Here is a 14,721-nt window from a genome sequence, read left to right as displayed (position 1 = left end):
GGGAGGGTGCCGGGTGTCGCACTGCCATCAATCAGACATTGATGACCTATCCCAAGGATAGGCCATCAATGTTAAAGCCCCGGACAACCCCTTTAATAACAAGCAAATTACTTTTGCAATTTTACCCATATAAGAACATGGTAATAACCCTTTAATGAAAGACTGAACAGAAGAAAAATGGTTTAAACAATAAGTCATTTTCTGATTACACATTCACTTTAAGGAAAAATATATTTGCATCAGCTGCACCAACATTACTCGAGCTCCTCCGACATTACCGAGGCTCTGCCGACATAACCCGGGCTCCTCCGACATAACCCGGGCTCCTCCGACATAACCCGGGCTCCTCCGACATAACCCGGGCTCCTCCGACATAACCCGGTCTGCTCCGACATAACCCGGGCTGCTCCGACATAACCCGGGCTGCTCCGACATTACCCGGGCTACTCCGACATTACCCGGGCTACTCCGACATTATCCGGGCTACTCCGACATTACCCGAACTCCTCCATGTATGAATCCCAACGTAAGCCAACCACATCTGTATTACTAGAACATTATCTCTACACGGCAGCATAGAAATGGTGACTGTGATTATATTTCGTGATTTTTTTTTATAAACCCACCATAGTGCACTCTTCCTGTGAGAGTGTTATTTTCATAGGCCCAAGTTTTGAAACGTTTGTGGCGTACTGTAAAAATTTCAGGGATTCGGTTACAATTCCAGCTGTTTTCTGTAACCACATAATTCTCCTCCCTGTCCGATTCTTATAGTTACAGTCTAGAAAAAAAATTCAAAATATATATATATTTCCCAGAACAAATGTTCTAATTCTAGACATTTCTATGGATGCAAGTCTCATTATTGAATGTCCCGTACATGTGGTATGGGGGACTCTCCTGTAATTACCATATAGTGTATTGGAAGCGATATAGTCCATGTACCAATAACGAGGGACAGTAATCTCTGTACACATCGCCTTGTTTGCAGCTCATTTACATACGATTAGTTCACCTTTCTTAATTACTTCATCAGCAGTGTGATAACTCATCCTGAGACACTATATCATTATCCACATTCTGCAGGTTCCTGTTTACACCTAATTACAAAAGCTTCACACCAGCTAAATAAATGCAGAAATGTCACTCAACAGACAAACAAGATAATCCAATACAACGGCCAAAAACCGTGTGATCATTTTAGGGGACATTTTGCTGCAGCGTTTCCACAGCAGAAAGTCCACAACAGCAGAATCCACCTCAAATAGATTTCCCTTTGTATTACATCAGCTCTAAAAATCTGCAGCATAAATTGAAAGGCTGGGGATTTTCGAAAAAAGACGAGATTTCTTAAAACGTCATCCACAATGTATACTTTAGAGGGGTGGTCCAAAATTAAGACTGATTTTCATCCTGTATTTATTTTAATAATATAATAGTTTTTTCTAATATGGGTTAATTAACGTCTCTACCCTTCCTTCTCTAATCTAAATGTTTTATTTTATTTTTTTTTACCTGTTTCCGTTTTGATGATACTTCATTTGAGAATCCCCAGTGCATGCTGGGATACTCTAATGGGATTTCATCAGAGGGCCGAGGCTGCGGTCACTGCCTCTGTCCCCACCCTGAAAAAAAGGGTAATCAATGACGTCCAAGAGAGCAGAGGTCAACCCTGCCCCCAAAACAGTCATCACTTTCGGGGGCATGGCTGATCTCTACTTGCTGCGTTCCCTCCTTACAATGCACACTGACAGTGCGCTTTGTTGCCAGATCATCAATTCTAATTAGAGCCTAGGAGGGAGCGCACTGTCATTGTGCATTAAAGAGAATCTGTCACCCCCTGGGAGTTATCAGACCTCTAATATGGGCATACAGGTAATAGAAATGTAAATTTCTGTATGTCCCATATTAGCGATCTGATTGCAGAGAAATCTTTTTATAAAATCCTTTTTCATATGATTTGCGCCCGGGGGACACCAAGAAATCCCCGCCTATCTGATTAGGACACCAAAAAATCCACACCTATGTGCCTAATTTCCATATTCCTCCCCTCCCCTGCACTTCACAGGGCCCTGTGACGTGCACTCCTCTTGTTCACATCCCGTGCATGCGCAAAGCGCCGCTAACATCAGGAGATCTTTTTTTGCTTCGGGCTCCATTTACCCTGCAGTGATCTATTGCGCAGGCACTGGGGAATCACTGTACTTCCGCTCCAGTGACCTCCGGCGTGCACAACAAGAAGGTCTGGTCCACACTTCTTCTCGGCATCCTGATAGTTAGGAACCATACTGTGTGTGTGTGTGTATATATTCATATACATACAGTATTTTGATTTCCTTTGCACAGGATGAAATCTGTGCTTATTCTACATAATTAATTGACTTGTTGTGGATTTAAAAAATAAAATAAAGAAGAATTTACTGGCAGATTCGGCACAAAAAAAAGCATGTGGGTGACATTAGGTTAATACTTTTCCACTTTGCTGGTACTGGAACATAATTTTCAAGCAGTAAATCAACATTAAATATGTGAACTGTGAACCTAGCCATAGTTGAGGTTATTAAAACCCACCGTCAGTCAAGAGAATGCTGCTGTGATATGAATGCTGAAATGCACCCAAATTATACACAGGCCTGACAGGAAGTGGTGGAGGCGGAGCCTGCCGTGTGCTGCAAGAGTTGTGCTGTGTGTGGAGAGAGCTCCTGGGAAGGGAGGAGAGCCAGGCGGAGGTGACCGAGCGGACCGGGAGGACCAGTAGGAGGCGACCGGAGGGACGAGCGCAAGAGAGCGCTGTGGCAGCGTGCAGTGCCGGCCAGCGGAGGGTGCCAGGTGGTGATGATCAGGAGGTGATCAGGAGGACCGGTAAGAGGCGACCGGAGGGACAAGCGCGCTGTGATAGCGTGCAGCGTCCCTAGAGGAAGTGAGTGAGGGGCAGGAGGCAGCGATAAGCGGCCCTACTGAACCCAAGTGTGTACTGTACTGTATTGTATTTGTATCTGTATTGTAATTGTATTGTATTCCCTAGTCCATATTTAATTGATTACCCCCCCATCCATATTTAATTGATCACCCCGTCCATATTTAAATTGATTCCCCTGAACACCCCCGTCCATATTTAACTGATCCCTCTGACCACATTAAATTGACCCCCCCGTCCTCATTTAATTGATTCTCTGACCACCCCCCGTCCATATTAAAGTGATCCCCCTGACCACATTTAAATGATTGACCCCCCCAGCCCATAATTGATTGATCCCCCTTGTCCTATTTAATAGATTCCCCTTGTCCACTTTTACTCATCCCCAGTCCCTATCTATTTGCCTTATCCCCCACCATATTTAATTAACCCCTGTCCATAATTAATTGATTCCCCAGACCACAATTAATTATTTCCCCAGTCCATATTTATTGATATTATTGATACTTATTGATCCCCAGTCCTTAGTTAATTGACCCACCGTCCATACCTATTTATTTGCTTTACCCCCCATCCTATTTAATTAAACCCCCTGTCCATAATTAATTGATTGATTCCCTAGTCCACAATTAATTATTTCCCCAGTCCATACTTATTGATCCCAGTCCATAGTTAATTGACACACCGTCCATACTTAATTAATCCACCTGACTCACTCAGCTGATCCCCCGTCCATACTTAATTGATACTTAATTGATCCCCCGTCCATACTTAACTGATCCCGCGCCGATATCTAATCGATACACTTGCACATCCCTAATTGATCCCCGTCCATACACCTATATATAAATAATTGTGTTTTGTACTTGTACATATATACTGACTGTATCCCCATATTTAGAATGACGTCCATGTTGGCCGGAGCCGTGCAGTGTACATCTTGCGCAATGTATGCATTCCCTGAGCTACCGCTCAGGGATCCATACTGCTGCGAGAGATGTGAGCATATCGTGCACTTGGAAGCCCAAATCCTGGATCTAAGTGCTCAGATAGCGGTACTGAGGAGCATCGACAACATGGAACGGAGTTTGCTGCTCACCGAGCAGACACTCAATGGGTCAACACTGGGGGTGGAGCTTAGTGGGGAAGCGCAGGCTGAACAGGCAAGGAGCTGGGTAACAGTAAAGGGATAGAGGGAAGAAGTATAGGAAGGCTGGTTCAGAACCGGCATTATTGGAGCACGACAGATCCTCTGACCGCCGGGGGAGTGTATGCTCCAGTAATGAGGGGGAGGGGGGAAGTGTAGGGCAGTAGGGCAGGCTAGACAGGTCCTGGTAGTGGGTGACTCTATTATTAGGGGGACAGACAGGGCAATCTGTCACAAAGACCGGGATCGCCGAACGGTGTGCTGCCTCCCTGGCGCTCGAGTCCGGCACATCGCGGATCGGGTTGACAGGTTACTGGGTGGGGCTGGCGAAGACCCAGCGGTCATGGTCCACATTGGCACCAATGACAAAGTGAGTGGTAGATGGAGGGTCCTTAAAAATGATTTCAGGGATCTAGGTAGGAAGCTTAGGGAAAGGACCTCCAAGGTAGTTTTCTCAGAAATACTACCAATCCCGCGAGCCACACAGGAGCGCCAACGGGAGGTTAGGGAGGTGAATAAGTGGCTAAAGAGTTGGTGCAAGGCAGAAGGGTTTGGGTTCATGGAGAACTGGGCCGACTTCGCTGTCGGCTACAGGCTCTACCGTAGGGACGGGCTGCACCTCAATGGGGAGGGTGCAGCGGTGCTGGGGAAGAAGATGGCTAATAGGTTGGAGGAGTTTTTAAACTAGAGACGGGGGGGGGAAACCAAGGAAATAGGTGGGATGTGAGGCAAGCAAGGGGGAAGGGGAGAAGTGAATATAATGAGGGTGGAGAGGGGGGTGGGGATAGTACAGTTAGATCGTTAGAGAAGAATAGGATGCTAAATAACCCCAAAGTTTTATCTTGCATGCTGACCAACGCAAGAAGCCTGACCAATAAGGCGGATGAGCTGCGGGCGCTTATATCGGAGGAGAGGTATGACATCGTAGGTATAACAGAGACTTGGCTAGACGATAGCTACGACTGGGCGGTAAATTTAACAGATTATAGTTTATTTAGAAGGGACCGGAAACAGGGGAAGGGCGGAGGAGTCTGCTTATATGTAAGGTCACGTCTAAAGCCCAGACTAAGGGAAGATATAGGAGAGGGAGAAGAGGGGGTCGAGTCCATGTGGGTAGAGATAGAGGGGGCAAAAAATAATAATAAAATATTACTGGGGGTCTGCTATAAGCCACCTAATATAACAGAGGAGAATGAGAAACTGCTATTAGGACAAATAGACAAAGTAGCAAAACATAATGAGGTGATTGTAATGGGGGACTTCAACTACCCGGATATTGACTGGGAAACAGAAACCTGTAGATCGCAGAAAGGAAAAAGGTTCTTGACAAATATCAAGGATAATTATCTCTCCCAACTAGTGCAGGAACCAACGAGAGGGAAGGCCGTGTTGGACTTAATATTGACTAATAGGCCTGATAGAATAACTGAGGTACAGATAGGGGGGTACCTAGGTAATAGCGATCATAATATTATCAATTTCAAAATGCCCTTCAGTAGGGTTATCAATAAGGGAACAACAAAAACATTAAACTTTAGGAGGGCGAAGTTTGATCAAGCTGAAAGAAAACCTTCAACTTATAGACTGGGACAAAGTTCTTAATCAAGGAAATACGAATAGTAAATGGGAAACCTTCAAAAGAATTCTGAATACTCAGTGCGAGAGGTATATACCGTATGGGAATAAAAGGGCCAGAAATAAGAGGAAACCAATATGGTTGAACAAGAACGTAAAAGGGGCGTTAAATAGCAAAAAAGAGGCATTCAAGAGATTAAAACAGGAAAACAGTAAGGAGGCACTAATGTGTTACAAGGAAAAAACGAGAACCTGCAAAAAACAAATAAAAATAGCAAAGGAGGAAACAGAGAGACGTATTGCTAGGGAAAGTAGATCAAATCCCAAACTGTTCTTTACGTATATAAATAGTAAAAGGATTAAATCGAATAATATTGGACCGATAAAAAGTGATGAAGGCAAAATCATAGAGAAAGATGAGGATAAAGCTAATCTATTAAATACATTTTTTTTCGTCAACTTTCACAAAGGAAAAAGAACTAACAGGCGAAATGAGAAGTGACAAGCTTAATCCTCCACTAAGTATGACAAATCTAACCCAAGCTGGGGTACAGAAACGCCTCAGTAACATTAAAATAAACAAATCACCAGGACCTGATGGCATACACCCACGGGTACTAAGGGAACTAAGTAATGTGATAGACAGACCGTTATATCTTATATTGAAGGACTCTATTGAGACTGGGTCTGTGCCACTTGATTGGCGACAGGCGAATGTAGTGCCAATATTCAAAAAGGGAGCAAAAAGTAACACCGGAAACTATCGGCCGGTGAGTCTGACGTCCGTTGTGGGCAAAATTTTTGAAGGCTTTATTAATGAGGCAATTACGGAGCATCTTGATGCTAATAATCTATTAACCCCGAACCAACATGGATTCATGAGGAATCGCTCCTGCCAAACAAACCTGATTGACTTCTACGAGGAGGTTAGCTCTCGAGTAGATCAGGGGGAACCAGTGGATGTTGTGTATCTCGACTTCTCAAAAGCGTTCGATAGCGTGCCACATAATAGGTTGGTATACAAAATGAGAATGATGGGGCTGGGGGAAAATGTCTGCAAGTGGGTAGCTAACTGGCTAAAGGATAGAAGGCAGAGGGTGGTTATAAATGGAATATACTCAGATTGGGTAAGCGTCACTAGTGGGGTACCACAGGGGTCTGTACTAGGCCCAATGTTATTTAATATCTTTATTAACGACATAGTCAACGGGATAAATAGTAAAATATCAATATTTGCAGATGACACAAAGTTATGTAAAACAATTAATACAAAAGAGGATAGTGAAGACCTACAGAGGGATTTGGATAAGCTGGGTAGGTGGAGCATTAAATGGCAAATGAGGTTTAACGAGGAGAAATGTAAGGTCATACATATGGGAAGGAAAAATGGAAGTCACCAGTACTCACTGAATGGGAAACCATTGGGGAATTCAGAGATGGAGAAGGACTTGGGCATCTTGATTGATAGCAAACTAAATTGGAGTGCCCAAAGTCAGGCGGCTGCTGTAAGGGCAAACAGGGTAATGGGATGTATCAGAAGAGGTATAGCTGCAAAGGATGAGAACATTGTTCTTCCACTGTACAAAGCACTGGTCAGACCACACTTGGAATACTGTGCTCAGTTATGGGCCCCAATATATAGAAAGGATATAAATGAGCTTGAAAAGGTACAAAGGAGGGCAACAAAATTAATAAGGGGAATGGAGGGACTGCAATACCCAGAGAGGTTGGCAAAACTAGGACTATTCAGCCTGGAAAAGAGAAGGTTGAGGGGGGACATAATAAATGTGTACAAATATGTTAGGGGACAGTATAGAGATCTTGCCAGGGATTTGTTCAAAAGGAGGGATATTACGGTAACAAGAGGGCATTCACTAAAGACTGGAAGAGAAAAGGTTTCAGCACCAGCATAGGAAGGGGTTCTTTACGGTAAGAGCAGTGAGAATATGGAATTCACTGAGTGAGGAGACGGTAATGTCGGATTCACTAAACCAGTTCAAGCGGGGACTGGATGCTTTTCTAGATACCAGGCAGATTTCAGCATATACTTAAAAATAGAATAAAATAGTAGGTTGATACAGGGATTTATTCTGACTGCTGGTTTCAGAGTCGGGAGGGAATTTTTCCTCAGGTGAAGATTGGCTAAATCATTTGGGGTTTTTGCCCTCCTCTGGATCAACTTTAGCAATTACAGAACTAACAGGTCGAACTTGATGGACGCAAGTCTTTATTCGGCTTTACTAACTATGTAACTATTTATATGACTATGTTACGGCTCCACATAATCCCTAAATTGTACTAATAGGAACTGTACTGGCTCCTGCTCTGTCTTCATATGCGTCCAACTCTATACAGAGGCTTTAGGTTGACTTGGACCATCAGGTAGAGTATATACTATACAGTGTCGTACACGGGCCCCTTACAGCGGCACACGGGGTGCCAATGCCTCAGCTATGTAAATGATATTTTTAAGACTGCATGTGATTTTTGCAATTCATTTTAATCTATGGGGGGCACAGCCATGATGCTGGTTAATATGTATAGTTGCTGCTCCAAAGCCCCACATTTACATTAGACCAACGTTGGCTGAACTCTCCGATATCGACAGGTTCTGCCGACAATCTAATGTGTATGGAGACCCAGGACAGATGTCGGTGGACTTAAGGATCCAGATATGTCAGATATTGGACTACTGAACATTTTGTTCTCCATGATATAAGCCGCCATCAGAGGAATCTGTAATCAACACTCTCACAGAGAACACAGGAGATCTTGGCCAAGCGAGCGCTCCTTTGTATGGGAGAAATGGCCAAAAAACTGCCGACTGGATGATTGGTCAAACCATTGTTCAGCCAACAGCCACCTAAGGTGTATGGTGGGTTTAAAAGGGTTGCCCGGCCTTAGGCTACAAGTCTGCAGTCACTCTATCACACGCACTGCACGCTGTGAGGATTCTCCAGTGCCGACGTTGGGAGCGGTGGCGCATGACCGCAATACCGCAAGCATGATTTGCATACATACGGTCTAGTGCCGACTAGACGTGCACGGCTCAATGCAAGTGTATTGAGTGAAGCCAGACAAGTCTAGTCGGAATGTGGCCGGAAGTATGCAAATCACATTCTTGCGGTCACATAGCCACCCACTCCTGATATCGGCATCGGAGAATACTCACGATGCACTGTGCGCGCGATGTGAAGATTTCCAAGTCTGAAGTTACATAGAGTGATTGCAGACCTGTAGCCTTAAGCCAGACAACCCCTTTAATTATAATTGTGGATACCAGTTAAGCAGGGATATATCAAGATCTGTGGCCAATAAATGATGTGCAATTGAAAGCAATCGCAGGGATTTTAATCATAAACTTCACAGATTATATTGGGCAGATGGCCTAAATAGGAACTCCCCAATATAATATTAGTCTCATGATAGTCCATGGACCTGTCAGTAACTGTGATTGCTCGTGTTTGTAAAGAAAGAGATTGAAATAGAAGAATATTAGGAAATTTCTATTTCCCCAAAACAAATATTTTAATTTACAAATAAAAAAAAAAATATGTAAAAAAAAAAATAAAAAAATTGAAGCTCACTTTAAAAACATTGTCGTCTTGTCACCAGCACAGAAGATGGCACGTTGCTCCTGTCCACTGCTAGATTATAATAGCCAGGGTTTAAAATAGAATTCTAGTCTCGGTCATACGCTCCCACATAACATGGATTTCCTCTCTACAAATAACACGACCCTTTACTAAACTTGCACGGTTTATTAGGCTGCGTTATGATGATGGTTGTTATTTTCCTGTTTTGTCATATTTCTCTTTGGCTTCTAGTATTAGTGTGTTTCCCCCGCTGGTATGTTCTGCAACTTCTTAACATACCACTCAGTGTATCAATTTCCTGAACTCCGAGACTATCTGTCTACAGTCACCAAATCTCAATGGTCATAAATAAACACACATTGAGATATACATATTTCAGAGGAGAAGAAGCAGAACGCTTCTTAAAATGTCAGGACGTTCTGGTATAGCCAGGAGGATGAAAACTCAATTATACAGGGGAAGACAGATTCAGAAATAACTGCATAGTCTGCGCAAGACAATGAAGTTGTACCCAACCAGGGCACTATCTACCTTTTTTTTTAACTCCGTGCTGCAAAAACATAGTGATAAACCAGCTGATTGCTTATGAACTTGACCCCATAGCTGGAGTAGACAAAGTTGTTGTTTTTTGTGGAGCAGACCCCATTCCAATGGCTACTATTAAGGTAATCATGGGTCAGGAATGCTGGACTAAAGCTGACCATTCACCTATGGCTGACAAATCTCATCCACACACTCCAAAAAATGACACGCAGTGCTGATTTTAAATCCGCTCCCATTCAATTCTTTCTGTAGATTTTATTTGCAAATTTCCAACCTTTGCCTTGTATAAGGTGAGGGTGCAAACCTTGTCAAATCCAGGATAAAATCCACAAGTAAAGCACAAAATCTGCAATAATATTTTTGCCAGCTTTGAACCTATCCTTGGGAGCTCATTCACATTAGGAGAACTTAAACCCTTTCTTTATGGACAGGTGCAGATGACCGTATGCTCTCCATGCTCTATGTTATCCATCCGAGAAAATCGGTCTGACCATGCTAGTTTGATCAGCGTGTGATCAGATTTTCTTGGCGGTGGAGAGAAAACAAAAAGTTTCTCCATCTTCTCCTTTCAGTCAATGAAAATCAAACTGCACTCAGATGTCATCCGAGTGCAGCTCGATGTTTTCCACCGAACCATAGACATAAATGGGTGAGTGCCATCCACTTATTAGCGGCAGATCGTGCATGCTGCAACTTTTTTCCTTCTCCTGGAAATCGGACATGTACGTGGCCTCATTGAATAATTGGTTCAAGTGCAATCCGATGTTCTGACGGATCTTGCCTGGACTTATACCAGCGTCGCCTGCACAAGTCCTTAATGTGCCCACTTTTTGTTAAATTGTGATGTTGTTTTTGATGCTTATTCTTATTAAGAACTTTCTTATTTTTTATTTTAAAACGATCATTTACTTCCCCCCCACGATTTCTTGGATATATAGTATACTTTTGTGGCTATCAATATACAAAAAAAAAAAAAGAAATGAAACAATCAAAAAACATCAACAAACAATTCCAGAATGGATTACCCCCAAAGCACACTGTGATTAAATGGAGATAATAAATGTGGATTTCCAAGTGCCACTGGTCGGTGGTGATGGCTTTAGCTTCTGTACACACATGAAGTTAATGATGTGTGTCTTGGATTGCAGAATACATCACCGCAGCACATGCATAACAATGCCCTGCTAATAAACACACTGAGACCACCTTTCCAATAAGGTTGATTGCTTCAGGCAGCAGTCCCACCTCCCTCTCTGGAGGGGGATTGGTCAGGGAGGGGTGGGAGCTGGATGCTCCTGGTATAAATATTCAATAGCGGAGTTACTGAACACTAGTAAAGCCTGCAGAGAGTGAGGTGGAGGAGAACTGAGTGCAGCATTTACTCCCAGGCAGCACTCATCACATAGTGCACAACTGAAGCTGTCACTGTGGATTTACAAGCCTGCTGCACACTGGATGAACTTCGCTTCTAACTTTGCATTAACTGTTGTGTGACTGGAGCTGGCAGAGCTCATGCCCCTGCTGATCTGTGAGTGGCACAGGGGTGAGGAGTGGAGATGACCTCTCAGCCTGGGCTGTGAATCCAGTGATTGCTCAGAGACTGCAGGATGGAGAGGAGCTGTGTGCCGGAGATCTACCTGCTGCTGCTGCTGCTGCTGGGCGCTGCGTCCCGACTCCCCAGTGCGCACGGTGCTGCGGCCAAGGAGCTGACCTGCCAGGAGATCACGGTGCCCCTGTGCAAGGGCATCGGCTACAACTACACCTACATGCCCAACCAGTTCAACCACGACACCCAGGACGAGGCTGGCCTGGAAGTGCACCAGTTCTGGCCGCTGGTGGAGATCCACTGCTCCCCGGACCTGAAGTTCTTTCTGTGCAGCATGTACACTCCCATCTGCCTGGAGGACTACAAAAAGCCGCTGCCACCCTGCAGGAGTGTGTGTGAGCGGGCGCGGGCTGGCTGTGCGCCTCTCATGCGGCAATATGGCTTTGCATGGCCGGACAGGATGCGTTGTGACCGGCTGCCCCAGCAGGGGAATTCAGACACCCTGTGCATGGACTATAACCGGACTGATCTGACCACGGTAGCCCCCAGTCTTCCAGAGCAGCCACAGCGCCCTCCTAAAGCGCCAACACATGGGCACAACAAGGGTAAAACACGCGTGGAGGCTCCAAGGACTAAGCCCAGAGCCCCTGCTGGGTGTGAGCCAGGGTGCCAGTGCAGAGCACCCATGGTGCTGGTGTCCAATGAAAGGCACCCACTCTACAACCGGGTAAGGACTGGGCAGATCCCTAACTGTGCCATGCCATGCCACAACCCCTTCTTCACCCCGGAGGAGAGGACCTTCACCAACTTCTGGATTGGACTTTGGTCTGTACTTTGCTTTGCCTCCACCTTTGCCACTGTGTCCACCTTCCTGATAGACATGGAGCGTTTCAAGTACCCAGAGCGCCCCATCATCTTCCTGTCAGCCTGCTACCTGCTGGTGTCTGCTGGCTACCTGGTGAGGCTGATTGCTGGGCATGAGAAGGTGGCATGCAACAGGGAGCATGACCTGGAGCACATTCACTATGAGACCACAGGGCCCGCCCTCTGTACCCTGGTGTTCCTGCTCATCTACTTCTTTGGCATGGCCAGCTCCATCTGGTGGGTCATCCTATCCTTTACCTGGTTCTTAGCAGCTGGCATGAAATGGGGCAATGAAGCCATAGCTAGCTACTCACAATACTTCCACCTGGCAGCTTGGTTGGTACCTAGCATTAAGTCTATAGTTGTGTTAGCTCTCAGCTCAGTAGATGGTGACCCAGTGGCTGGCATCTGTTATGTTGGCAATCAAAATCTGGAAAATTTGAGGGGCTTTGTTTTGGCACCCTTAGTCATCTACCTCTTCATTGGCAGCATGTTCTTGCTGGCTGGATTTGTGTCCCTTTTCAGGATCCGCAGTGTCATCAAACAAGGGGGCACCAAGACTGACAAACTGGAGAAACTTATGATCCGGATAGGGATATTCAGTGTGCTCTACACTGTGCCAGCCACCATTGTGGTGGCATGCTTCTTCTACGAACAGCACAATCGCCAAGGCTGGGAAGCAGCCCACAACTGCAACTCCTGCCTACCTGAACTGACACAGGCACGCCGGCCAGACTATGCAGTCTTTATGCTCAAGTACTTTATGTGCCTGGTGGTGGGCATCACATCTGGGGTTTGGATCTGGTCTGGGAAAACTTTGGAGTCATGGAGAGCTTTCTGTACTCGCTGCTGCTGGAGAAGCAAAGCAACTGGTGGGTCCATGTATAGTGATGTCAGCACTGGGTTGACATGGAGGTCTGGCACTGCCAGCTCAGTGTCTTACCCAAAACAGATGCCCTTATCACAGGTCTAAGACTAATAGGAAAAGGGGTGGGGGTAGGGACCAGAGACACTTGACTGTCTGAGATCTGCCAACATAACCCAACAGCCTCCCCCCATCACCTTTTTTTTTGTTTCTTGCTATTAGCATGATAATGAACTCTTAATGGTATCCATTAGTAGGGACTTGAATGAATGGTCAGAACAATGTACCTGGAATTGTAGCCTCCCTGATTCCTCTCCATTTATATGCAAGGAGCATTGCTGAAACCATCATTTAACTGGCCAGGGGCAGGGGGTTGTCTTTGGACTCCAAGTAATGAGGCAATAACTTATCTGTTGCTTGTCTGGAGAAACCTTACTTAAAAAAATGATGTTTTCTGGATGTGTCCTTAAACATTTCTTTCTTGGCACTGCTAGGGGTGACCCTATCAATGCCCAAATGCCTATAAGATCATCCTGTTTGCCTTTGGCACCCCCCATCAGTCACATGACAACAACGGGGGATGGAAACTGTTAATTAAGCCAAGTAAATGCCTTAAATCATGTCCTAAGTCCCAAGTAAATACGGGTTTCTTCCATTACAAGGATGTATTTATATAAATATTTGTTGCAACTTGTAATATGTGTAAGATATGTATATAATACAAAGTTATAAAGTTTCTGTACATATTTGTATAAAGTTTAGAGGCTTCTTCATAAGCAACAAAATAATTGATTATTCTATTTTGTCAATAAAATATTTTTTTTTTATAAATTATACTTACAGTTTCCTTCACTTTTTTATTTTCTTATGTGAAAGTTTGCAAGTACATACACACTTGATGGGTGCTGGGGTACATGTGGGGTTAATTTGCAAACAACTTTTTTGAAAAAAAAAAAGTGCCCTCGTGACCTGTACAAGTTACTTACGCTGTCCTAGAGAATAGGAAAAATCAGATTTAATTTATAATATTTTATAAAATAAATACTGTATATGCAATAAATATATATATATTTGTAGTAAAAATCATAAAAATAGCATGTGCTAGAAATTCATTGCCATTCTGTTTATCCTTACGTGACACAGTAAATCATAGTCCAAATGCGTCTTAGTTATTCTCTATGGTGAAAAATGTGGCCAGCAACCTTTCAACTGTGGAAAAAGAGGACTCCATATCAATGGTAATAACATTTTTTTCATCATAATGAATATTTAATTTTACATTGCAAACATGACTAACAAAGTTCTATGTGTTCAAAACAATTCACAAAGTTTGTCCAAATCATCTTCCTATGGCCTCCCTTACATACTACTGCAAATGCAGCCAGTAATCTCTCGCCAGTTCTTCAAATGATAAAATTGGTCAATTTACTGGAAGGGTTAACATCTTAGTAACCTTTTATACTTAACTTGTGTATATTAAACCCGATCCCTTTGTGAGCAGAGAATGCATTGTGTGTCCGTCAAGCCAATTCCATTTACTGAGTAAAAGGGAAGTTGAATTAGTTGTAAAAATGCTTTGGGAATTATTGAACTTTTTACCTGTCTGCCTAGTGGCTCAGCACATGGTTCCCCCCTTTAAGAGAGCCCAATTGAATGGGGTTAATCTGT

At 44.1% G+C, this 14,721-nt stretch overlaps 1 protein-coding gene across 1 annotated transcript; it reads left to right on the top strand.

Annotated features, from left to right (window-relative positions):
* Positions 1–11,094: 11,094 nt before the first annotated feature.
* Positions 11,095–13,889, top strand: FZD8 (frizzled class receptor 8). Its single transcript, XM_073677640.1, has one exon. The coding sequence runs from the start codon at positions 11,386–11,388 to the stop codon at positions 13,159–13,161; it is 1,776 nt and encodes a 591-aa protein (XP_073533741.1). The 5' UTR covers positions 11,095–11,385; the 3' UTR covers positions 13,162–13,889.
* The last annotated feature ends 832 nt before the right edge of the window (positions 13,890–14,721 follow it).

Source organism: Phyllobates terribilis, unplaced genomic scaffold, assembly GCF_046119375.1.
Source record: "Phyllobates terribilis strain yellow unplaced genomic scaffold, ASM4611937v1 Scaffold_4__5_contigs__length_816908805, whole genome shotgun sequence".
NCBI lineage: Eukaryota > Metazoa > Chordata > Amphibia > Anura > Dendrobatidae > Phyllobates > Phyllobates terribilis.
This window is presented reverse-complemented; position numbering and strand designations above follow the sequence as displayed.

Excerpts from the sequence above, each read along its gene's own strand:
- FZD8 (XM_073677640.1), top strand. The coding sequence starts at position 11,386 with ATGGAGAGGAGCTGTGTGCCGGAGATCTACCTGCTGCTGCTGCTGCTG.